We start from the raw sequence: 12,111 nt of genomic DNA on the forward strand, positions 1-12,111 counted from the left end.
GTGGAGTTTACACGTTCTCCTGCGTCTGCGCGGGTTTCCTCCGGGCGCTCCGGTTTCCTCCCACAGTCTAAAGATGTGCAGGTCAGGTGAATTAGCCATGCTAAATTGCCCATCGTGTTAGGTGCAACTCTTCAGAGGGTTGGTGTGAACTTGAAGGGCCTGTTTCCACACTGTAGGGAACCTAATCTAATGTAAATAATGAAGTGGCAAAAAGAGGAGTGGGGTTTATTACAGACCAAAATGAAATTTACAGATGGAGGTAAGGACTATGGCCAAGGTACTAAATGAGGTACTGAAAGCATCTACCTTTGCCTTCAGTCATTAGGATAGATTGGAAAAGCTGGAACAGTTTCTTTAGAAAAGATAAAGAGGAAATAAGAGACATTCAAATTCATGGCATGTCTAGACAGAGTAGACAGGAATAAACTTTTCCTATTGATGGAAGGATCAAGAATCTGACGACACCAATTTAAAGACGAAAGTTTAAAAAGTCAAAAAGACCATTTTCCCAAAACAGCAAATGTTTAGGAGCCAGAACAGATTACTGCAGAGGATATTGAAGGAAGATTTTCAAACCAACATTAGAAAATCAAAAGAAAAAAATTGCAGGGATATGGGATAAAAGTGAGGAGACATCACTATATGAAGGTGCTCAGGATAACTGGCTTGGACCTAAGTCCTTGAAGCATCTTAATTTGTGCTGCAACTACTCTAAACAATAAACATTCAGGCTTCATACAATCCTATTTAGAAATATATAGATGCTAAGATTTATAAATCTTTTTTGTGAAAGCAGTACTCCTGAATATACACTGTCTCATTCTTGCTTTCTGATGAAACACCTTTATGCTAGTGCAGTTCACACATTTGATGGCACAGTATCGGCACTGAGCAATCTGTCTCATGTTACACTAATGAACAAACACCTGTTTGAGTGCAGAAATCCAAAGCTATTAACCATTGGAGTCCCCATAACAAAACAGTCATACTCACATCCACCATGTCTGAATTGAGGACTTGGGTTGCAACAGTGATGAAATCTCCAACCATCATAGTGAAACCAGGTAAACCAATTAAAAAGAAGCGGGGTGAACAATGTTTGGTGAGTACGTTCAGCACATCCTAGTTTTAGTTGAAGAAGAAAATAAAGTTTTAGAAAACTAGACTGATGAGCAATTATCATCACAAATATTTAGAATAATCCAGAAATCGAATATTTAAAATGGACTGTGAAGCACAGAAATATATTGCAACATAATTTAATTGGCTGGATTGAAGTAACTATATAGAAAATATTCTTCTGCTCAACAGCAAGTAAATGTTTGCAATTACTGAAGAAATGTGGCTTTTGCCGGTTTTTGACTTTTGTAAGATCTGATATGTTAACAGAAAACATTGAAACACAAGGATTAGCTTCACAAATTTGCATGAAAATTGATATACTACAGTATATTTAAAAAAGTCAAATTTAATTTTAAAAGCCTCTGTTCTTCATTGTGGGTTATATCCAAAAAGATAAACAGGCTTTTTTTTCACATTCCTTTTGACAGTTGGCATTTGAACATGTTTCTGATGGTTAATTTTTAAACCAGGTTGAATCATTTGAGTTATTGGATTTCAAAATTAAACATTCTCTCAGGTAGCAGATGGATCCTACTCATAAAACAAGTACAAAACAAATGCTGACTATAGGACAGAACAAAAGATCTATCTTTATGATAAAGAGGCTGATTAATGTGTCATTTTTTACATCACACCTGTAATTACAAACACAGCCATGCATTGTCCTGGACCATTGTTGTTAGATTTCTGGTATTAAGCAACAGAGGAACAGATGGGAATTCATATCTGTTGACATATGCTGCTTTTTAAAAATGATACCAGAAACCCAAGCTGTAAAAAGGTGACCATAAGTCATTTTCCCAGTGAACAGTACATTCACGTTGGTTTTAGAAAAAATATTTTAAACATTAATTTAGAATGTTCAAGATTCTCACAGATCACCATTGAGATTCGACACACAATATCTGCACACAAATTACTGGTTTTAAAAATAAGACTTTATAATATACCTTTAAGCAGCATACAAAGAATGAAAATAAACTGATGTCCTGGAATACATTATAGTTAATTTTGCAGAAACTAAGAGTTTAGTGTGAAACAATTTGAAAGGTGTGGTCTTGTCCTGCTCACGTTTGACAACAGCAAGTTACCATAAGAACTTGTTTAAACAAGTGCTTTTGGCTGCACTGGATTAATTTTATATATTCAAAAAGGGCAATCTTTACCCACTATCATAGAATCATACCAATCATAGTACAGAGGGGATTTAGAGATCCCCTTCAGCTTATCAAGTCTGAAAGGTGGCAGATGGTGTTTAATTTGGCTAAATGCTATATATTGCATCCTAGTAAAACAAAGAAGGGCAAGATTTGTACACTTAATGGTAGGCCCCTGGGTCATGCTGTAGAACAGAAACCTAGGGGTTCAGGTACATAATTCTTTGAAATTTGCATCACAGGTATACAGGGTGATGAAGAAGGCATTTACCATGCTTGCCTTCATTGCTCAGACCTTTTAAGTATAGGAGTTGAAATATCATACTGAGGTTGTACAGGACTCTTCTGGAGTACTGCTTGCAGTTCCGGTCACCCTGTTATAGGAAGAATACTATTAAACTGGAGGGGGTTCAGAAAAGATTTACCAGCGTGTTGCTGGAACTAGAGGGCTTGAGTTATAAGGATGGGCTGGATAGACTGGGACTTTATTCATTGAAGTATAGGAAGTTGAGGGGTGTCCTTAAGAGGTTTATAAAATCATGAAGGGTATAGATAAGGTGAAGAGAAATGATCTTTACCCTAGGATGGGAGAGTTCAAAACTAGATGGCATATTTTTAAGATGAGAGGAGAAAGATGTAAAAACAACATCAAGAGCAATTTGTTTTTTTTTTATGCAGAGGAAGGGTGGATGCAGGTACAGTTACAACATTCAAAAGCCATTTAGATAGGTAATGAATATGAAGGGTTTGGAGGGATATGGGCCAAATGTAGGGAGATGGGACTAGTTTAGTTTGGGAACACGGCCAGTGTGGACTAAATGGACCAAAGAGTGTGTTTCCATGCTATATGACTCTATGAATAGAAGGGATATTAGCTGTTGCACTGGAAAAAAAATTAAGGGATAATTTCTTTGAATATTCTACTATACATCAGAATTGTCTCATCTTATTTGACCTGGGATTAAGTTTTCAAACCCATATTTTCTTTAACACAAAGTCCACTTGCTTCCACATTCATTTAATTACTCATCCAACCTCTACCTTGGACTGTTTGTCTACACTTTTAATACCTTCTGACATTAACTTCTGCAATGCTGAGTCAACAAGCATTTTCCACCCTCCATAAGTATAAAAATTTGCACCTGCATCCTGATTCATGCTGAGTTTTGTTCAATTATCACTCTCAACATTCTGCAGTGATTTCCAATCTATCAAACCTTTCATTTTTAAGTCCTTAACATTATGTTCCAACACTCATGACCTTATTCTGCCAATCTCTGCAATCTTCACCAGATTTCTGTATTTGTTCAACTCATGCAGCCTCAAAATTCTTCTCCTCACAACAATGGCAGCCAGACTTTCTGTCATTGAAACCTAGATTCTGGAATTTCTTCCTCAACCTCTTTGCCTTTCCAGACCACTGTCCTCTTTTAAGAGACCACTTAAAAATATACCTCTTTGGTTAAGCTAACGCCCCCTTCTTTAGCTTGTTGTCAACTTTTGACTGATTACACCCTTGAAGCTTCCTAGAATATTTTGTTACATTAAAAGGTGCTGGATCACAGCTGTTACTGAATAAGGCAATGCAGATATAATTGTCAGATCAGCATTGATCATCTCACAAATCAGTTTCCAAACACCTTCAGAGACTAAACTTCTTTCTGAGCAGACACCGCTGAATCTAACAAGATTGACCAACTTCAAAATATTTACCCTGGATTAAAATTTATTCAATTTGAGTCACGAAGCAAGTTAAGAACAAAAAAATGAACTGTATACACAATTATTTTCTACCATGTTTTCACACAATAAGTTATTTTTTTAAAATGCAGCACTTTAATATTATAAGTGAGTCAAAGGTACTAATGCTTTCAGATATTTATCACTTCGAAATGAACACAAATTTCACTGACTTCATATATATCGCATGCTTACTAATTTTAACACAGAAAAACAGAGAATACCCAGTTGGGGGTAATCTAATTGCCAAATTCCAAAACTTTGGGCTCGCCTTGGAGCTCGAGCAAAATTCTGTTAACAAGTTACAGAAAATCAATTAACCAAAGCTCAGCGCAGGGGGAAAAAATGAAACACTAAAAACCTTCTGTTGCTGCCTTTTCATCATCAGAACTGTGACATCTTAGTGTTGTGATAAAAATGTTAAAAAATGAAAATTGCAACTAATACTTAATATGCGAAAACATCAAGCAGGAAGAGCATTCATGAAAAGGGGTAGATAGTGCAGCTTTAGCAAACAGATATTCCAGTTACCTTAGGTAGTCTGACCTAACTTCAGACCTGTCTGAGAGCCACAATCTGGGAAAACTGCAAGATGAGAACATCTGCCCTTTATCAGCAGGACCATAAAAATCAACTAATTCAAATACAGGCATGTTTTTCTTCCTTTTTAAAGCACAGTTCAGTAAATATGAACTGTGCAGGCTGCCTGCTACCTGGTAAATGAATCACTTTAATTGAATGCTTTGTACACAGTGCTTGCAGAAATGCAAGCAGTAGTGAAAACATATGGTGGTAGCAAAAAGCAGTTGGTGAGTGCACTTGGTTACTCCGACAATCCTTTCATTCCATTTGAAAAATGATTTTGCTCACTTATTTGAAATGCAGCATTATATGAGTGCACTGTTTGTTTCATTTAGGTCAAAGAGAGCTAATGAAGTAGAAAAACCTCACCGTATGTATAATTAACACCATGACATCATGTGTATATATTTCTGGAAAATAACCGACAGTTCAAAGCTTTAACATGGTGTGAAAAATGGGAGGGCCATAACAGTGGGTGTGTGGCTAGATGGAGTTGAAGCTCCTCCCACCACAGGAGCAAAAGGGTAATGCAAAACATGTTGGGGGGGGTTGCAAGTAATTCAGGCAAAACATGTTCTCAGCAAAGGTAAGGATAAAGTGCTGTTGGAGCTCTCATTCATCACCAATTTATTATTAAACATTATTTTCCATGTACAACTGTGTCTGTAACCTGTAGAAATTAAAAAGCTCTTATCCATTGCTGTCTGACAGTCTACACAATGGTATTGACAAAAATACATATAATGGACTCTTTAGCTGTGTATTACAAAATTATCAACCATTTTAATTAGCAATCATATCTAAAATAGTAGAGTTGTTTCTTTTAAAAGGCATTTTGAGTAAAGCTATTCTATATAAAAAGTTGTTCTGGTAGTGATTCATTTTTCCTACAAAGTATTATCCAATACCTTCTATTTATCAAATACAAATTAACTGATGAAGCTCAATGCTAAAACTATCAGGACATTCAAATAAATATTACTAGAGTCCTAAGAATAAAGCAATGTCAAACATTTACAGATATATGTATTTCAGTATCCAGTAAAAGTGAGTTAATTGATTTAATTGAACTGTCATCTTGTTGCTCAAATGCTACTGTTGACCATTCAAGAGTCATACAGCATTCAATTATAGCACTTCACCTATTCTGCACAATCAGACAAAACAAGCAAACTTCAGAATGCTGTATTAATTCATCAGCATAGTCACTACATCCATGAAACTACCATACTACTCCCTCAATGGCATTTTCCTAGCACTAATGAAAGCAGACATGTTGAACATTCCTTTTCAATTCGGCACAGTAACTATTTTCTAAACCCTCATTAATTCCTGAAAATAACTCACCCTCAAAATCTTTGATCTTGCTCAGAATCAGCTCAACCCCAACTTCTCAATTATCTGGCATTCCAGTTCTGACTCCCTCTAATTTGTTTCTGCACACCTGAAGTACAGAAACCACCTTAACCAAGAACACAAACTAAAAAGCACTGACCATGGGGAATGAATTTGTTCTCCTTACTCTCTCTCAGATTTTGAAATAGCTATGAAATACCACAGTTTTCCTCTATGATCCGGTTTACTAGGGATATCCTGACTTGGTTCCACTCTGGCACATTATATAGCTAGATTAACTCTAGCAACAGCTTTTCCACCCATTCATGCACTATTGCCTTATCAGTTCCCAAAAATCCTTAGTCCTTCCCTCATCTGCATGCTATTCTTCAGTGAAATCATCCACAGATATGACAACCAGTTCTACTTCTTAACCATGTTTCTTAATGTTCTCTACTGATCCATGACATCCAGTTTGAAAGAGCAGTTAGTTATGCATGTTAAATATTAGTGAAACAGGAGTTAATATCTTTGGCTGCTGACACTAACTCCCATCATTCCCCTCATTGTCCAATGTCTCAGGTGCAACCTCAGTGTGCTGTTCAACCATGAGTTGAATTTCCAACTCTTTATCCTCTCCATCACTAATAACATACTACCAATCCAAAACATTATCCAGTACGTTCCTCCATCCTGCGCCCTTTTCTTTTCAGTCCAGTTGCTGAAAATTTTCTCTCGTGCTATCCTCCAGACTCTATTGTACCATTGCCTCCGAGCCAGCTTCAGCACTCTGAGAAGCTCAGATGTAAAACTGTTAATGGCATTGTAAAAGTTACTGCTGTTGCCATCACAATAGCTTTGTAACACTTCAATGATTTTCTATCTCTTAATGCCTTTAATTTATCATTCCCAGCCTTCTTCCCGGTCAGTTTTGCAATCACCTCCAGCTCTATAAATCTCTTGGACATTATTTTTTCCACGGGTGGTTCTAAAACTTCAGCAGTGTTATGTGCACTGTGTCAGCTAACATTCTTAATACCTCCACGAAGTCAAATTTAAAAGTGTGTTAATGTACAAAGAAAAGCGGAAATAGATCATTCTGACATTAAACTTTGCTACCTTAAATTCATGTTGCTGCCCAACCCAGATTATTTTATAATAAAATAGACTTGAAGAAGATAATATATTTAAACTTTAAAAACTTAAGTGTAAAAACTGACTTTGTATTCTTCTGTGTTTGCTGCAAAATGGATGTAAGAGGCCAATTTCAAGGACTGACATCTGTGTCCTAGGGACGCCTGAAAGAGAGCTCCACCCAATATTGGGCCAGCCTGCTTTTCAGGCAGTGTGGCCATTTCAAATAAGCTATAGTTTCCTGTTATGTGTTGTTATGCCTGGCAGCTGTTTTATAATTCCTCTTGGAAATGGAATCTCCCTAAGTTTAATAAAGCACATAGAAACAGAAGATTGTGGCCTTGCAAACAGTGCCCATCAAAAAGGTAATGAAAAAAAATTGTCTTTTTTTTAAATTTTAAGTTGGAAAAGATTCGTTCTCCTGGTTTCATACTAACCCTGACAGCAGCTGCCAGGTACAATGAGTACTTCCATCCCATGATTCTTCTGCAGCTGAAGAAATAGCTTTCTTTTCAAAATCACTTTCAACTGCTTGGATTCGAATGGCAATGGATAATATATATAACCAACTGAAGACTCATATCCTTACAAACAGATGGATTGTAAACCTTCATGTGTCACAGGATTGAATAATTCTGATGCTATCTACTGCTGCCTCAGGGTAAGAAAAAGGTCAACAGTACAAAACTGAATTTGCTTTGTAGCATGCAAGGCAGCAGCTGCATTAAGTGCTAAGACAGCTTGCCTAGCTTTTAGAAAACAAAGGTGACACCACTTTTGGTAGGTTGTAAGAGAGAGAGAGACATATAAAAGCACCTCAGCTATTAATATACTTAACTACTACACAGGTTTATGTGCCTAAATCAGAATGTATTTGCCTATACGCAAGAGGGATGTCACTGCATTAGCATTTGATTCCAACTACAAACTGTCAGCTTCAGAAACAGGACAGGGAGAGTCAGCCAAAAGCTGCTTTCCTCCTCCACCTACACCATAGAAAGGACTTTATCCTACTTGTACTCTAAGTTCTTCTTCAACATTGTCCTGTTTAACATTGTTTTGCTTTAACATTGATAGGTCCCCACAATGTGACAATGATGTTGAGCTTTGCAACATTCGTTTTAACATCCTTTCCTGTGCAATCTGATTGGCACCTCTCGCAAACTTGGACCTCCAAATCTCAGCCTCTTCCTCAGTCCTTGATGAATCTTGTAAAACACATACCAGTATTCAAAACCCAAATTTCTTTTTAACCCAAAACATAATGAAGTTTATAGCTATACACGTAGATTAACAGCAAACAAAGGAAAATCAAGAGATTAACCAAAATGTGCAGCATTGTTTTTCTTCAAGACAATAACATTGTAACAAGTTATTCTTTCAAATAATGTGGGTTATAGAAATCAACAGACATCATTTTGTTTTAATCAGATTTTCGTCCATGAATACATGAAATAATGTATTAACAACCTATTACTACACTGCAGAATGTGAACAATATTATACTAAATTATCTTTGTAGCATGAATGGAGCTTCACTCTACTTGAAAAATCAGACAAGTTTAAAGCCCATAATGAACAACCTAACTTACTGAATAGCTGCTGTGCAATTTGAGAGAATCCAGCAATGCTTATAGAACACTGCTGTTTTAATTCACACCCCTAAGTTTATTATTGGCAGTTACTCATTTACAATTAATTACTGGCTGTTGATACCCCAGCCATCTGGCACCCTCTGAAATGGTATTACAATCTAACAATTGCAACAGTGCTCAAAATAAGCTTTAAGACTTCTCTACAGCATATGGGAATTTACAGTAAGTATGATGAATAGCAGTGAATATTGCTTCAAATTAATGCAGGAAAAGAGGATCAGAGGACATTAATTTAAAACAGATACTACAAAATACTTCTTAACTGAAAAAGTGATAAATATTTGGTGCAATCTGGCAGGCAGCATACGAAAAAGCAAGACTGTCAGTACAGCTGAAAAGAGAATGCAATTGTGAAAGAACTGGATAGTAGAAGCGATGAGTTCCTGTGGATCGGATGTCCATTTCTTATGCTCTTACGATTATTATTAAGCACGCTCACTGACTTCAACAACAGCAGCAATGAAAGATCAGGTTTCAAATGTTGCTGTTTCTATCTCTACAAGCGCTGCCAGCCTTAAGTATTTCCAACATTTTGTTTTTATCAGCTTACGGACTACCTTACTTCAATATTTCAACAAATACCCTTAACTACTGATTAACATATGTCTAAATACATGCAGACTAGAGGTTTTCAAATTAAATACTTCAACATTTAGCAAGTAAAATTCAACATTTGTCGTTATTAGAACACAGTGTATTTCTGGTGTTTTGCTTTAGCTAATGTATATTCCTAACACTAAATTATTCTAGTAAAGCTTGTGTGTTCACTATGTCATACACTAAAAACAAAAGAAAACAATTTTGTATACTGCACTAGAAATAAAAGGCAGTGTTGACATGGTTATTGGCACCATCTGGGGGTAGAAATTAGTAAAGCATTATTGAGAAGATGCATTTGCAATTGGTTGTGGTACAACATACATTAATTCATTTCAGAATCCTTATTTTAAGGAAAGAAAACTTATAGCCATGAGCAGCAAAAAATCTGCAAATGCTCAGCAGCTGTAACATTATATCCTGCACTCTATTCTGTTACCCTGTAGTACTTATGTGGTGTGATCTGCTGTAAAGTACGTGAGGCAACATTTTTCACTGGAGCGCAGTACATGTAACAATAATAAAGCAAATCAAGGACAACCCTCAATAACTTAGGCGTGTATTACTTTTCTATGCAGATAGCATCATACGAGTGTTTCAAACAGTGTTATCCTTAGCTGTTCAGAAAAACAAACACTTACTTGGCCCCTTTAATGCAACCTCAGAAATCTAGTCACCATCGTAACGTTGCAACTGCAACAGTCACCTTGCACACAGCACAGTCTCACAAATATTAAGGCAATTATAACTGGTTTATTCGGTTATTTTGAAGTTCTGCTAGAAGAATAAATATTGGCCAGGCTACTGGAGAAGATTGCCATGCTCTTCTTCAAACAGTGCCAAGGAATCTCTCCATCCATGTGAGAGATTTGATGGAGGTTTGCAACATTCTCTTCCGACTGAACAGCTTAGAACTGGTGCTCAAGTTTGTAGAATAGGGCTCAAAGATAAGAGTGTTGCCATTGAACCATGTAAGGTACTGTGCTGATATACTTTGAGATATGTAATTGTGGATATGAAACGAAATCGGTTAAAGGTATAATGTCAAAAAACGTACCACACAATGAGCACAGCATTGAAGAATACCAAAACACACTGAGAAGCCTCAATTGCCCCTTCCAGAGAACACAGATTAACTAATTTTGGTATTTATAGAAGAATGGTATATCCAGGGAAAGGACAAATGAGAATGGTCTATACAAACATGAAAGTTCTACACCATTAAGTCTGATTACCTCAAGAAAAAGTCAACAGCACAAACCCCAAGTTAATGAGCACACCTCCTGTAGCTGCACAACAAAATCTAGCATACTGTGTGGTTATGACCCATTTTTAAAATCATGGTTCCTCTTGGTGACATCATCAATAGGTGCACATCAATTAAAGCTTCAATTGTCAGTGCTCAACCTCTCATTTTCCATATTAACATCAAACTGTGGACAAAGCACAACTTCTTCAAAATAATCATCAGGAAGGGAAAGACTACTTTGCTCAGTTTCTGCCCGATTTTCTGTATTTCATCACCACCTCTATCCTGACCTCTTGCTATTCAATCAAACTGAAATCAACAATGCACAATGCACTGTCCTGCTGACTCAAACCGAGGTCAACCCAACATCTCCAAAATAGCTTATTTGCATCTGATAATGTTGTCTTTTCATTGACCTATCAGGTTTTCATATATCATGAGAAAATGGAATCAATGGGACATTTATGCAAGATGGCAGCAGAGTAAGACAATCCAGCTGGAGCTCTTCTGCTCTGTCCTTTCTTTTCCTTTTTTTCATTTTATTTTCGTCCTTCTTGCATGTTTTTTTTCCAACTAATGACTTTGACTTACCAGGAGGGGAATTTGTCGAGCTGGCAAGCACTGGAGGCAAATCCCAGAGCAGAGAACGGCACAGGGAATCATTCTTAGAGAAAACTTGCCTTGGAACAGCTGACAGCCAGTGCAAAGAGGACTACAGGCTTGGCTGGAGCAGGGACGGTTGTTGGACCATAGACTGGCGCAGGCGGTCAGACCACATGGAGAAGTCCCTGAGCTAAGCTACTGAAATGTTTATTTGTCATTTGTTTATCTGCTTGTAAAGACTACCCTTTTAATTAAGTCTTATTTCTAACTTATTCTGTGAATCACTGTAAAGTAATGCAACCACTTTTTTATTCTTCTTTTCGTACCTAAGGTTTGCACCTAGGTAAGATTTCTTTGTAGGATGGCGCTATAAGAGATGACATTGTAAAGCTTTTCACTGTACTCCTGTGCTTGAGTACATGTGACAATGAAGGATACTCTATTCAATAAAGGATATTCTACTGAAGTAAAATAAATCATGAAAGCAACTATAAGACCTCTTGCAAATATAACTTTTAGATTAGATTCCCTACAGGCCCTTCTGCCCAACAAGTCCACACTGACCCTCCGAAGAGTAACTCACCCAGACCCATTTCCCTCTGACTAATGCACCTAACACTATAGGCAATTTAGCATGGCCAATTCACCTGACCTGCACATCTTCAGACTGTGGGAGGAAACCAGAGTACGTGGAGGAAACCCACGGAGATACAGGAAGAATGTGCAAACTCCACACAGACAGTTACCCGAGGCTGGAATTGAACATGGGTTCCTGGCACTGTCAGGACAAAGGGAACCCTATTGTTGTTCTGGGAAGGAATGGGTGGGGTGAGGGCTAAAATGAGAGAGCTGGGTTGGACACAGGCTTTATCACCAAATGGGTGAGAATTCTCAGTTGAGGAAACAAGAGGTCATGTCTGATACAGTGGAAGGTGGC

The 12,111-nt window shown here is 37.2% G+C and overlaps 1 protein-coding gene across 6 annotated transcripts in view; it reads right to left on the minus strand.

The window, feature by feature from the left end:
• The window catches only part of ralgapa2 (Ral GTPase activating protein catalytic subunit alpha 2), a 562,522-nt gene that overhangs the window by 333,424 nt on the left and 216,987 nt on the right, over positions 1–12,111 (minus strand). For all 6 annotated transcript variants that reach the window (XR_015758519.1, XM_043696530.2, XM_043696527.2 and 3 more), the window contains one exon: positions 994–1,122. Coding sequence is in view for 5 of the 6 variants with exons in the window: in XM_043696530.2 (XP_043552465.2) it covers positions 994–1,122 (129 nt within the window). In the remaining variant the exon portion in view is untranslated. The remainder of the gene's footprint in view (positions 1–993; positions 1,123–12,111) is intronic.

The sequence above is a fragment of the Chiloscyllium plagiosum genome, unplaced genomic scaffold, assembly GCF_037043375.1.
Source record: "Chiloscyllium plagiosum isolate Xiang-an unplaced genomic scaffold, Cpla_swu_hap1 HiC_scaffold_10, whole genome shotgun sequence".
Classification (NCBI taxonomy): Eukaryota; Metazoa; Chordata; class Chondrichthyes; order Orectolobiformes; family Hemiscylliidae; genus Chiloscyllium; species Chiloscyllium plagiosum.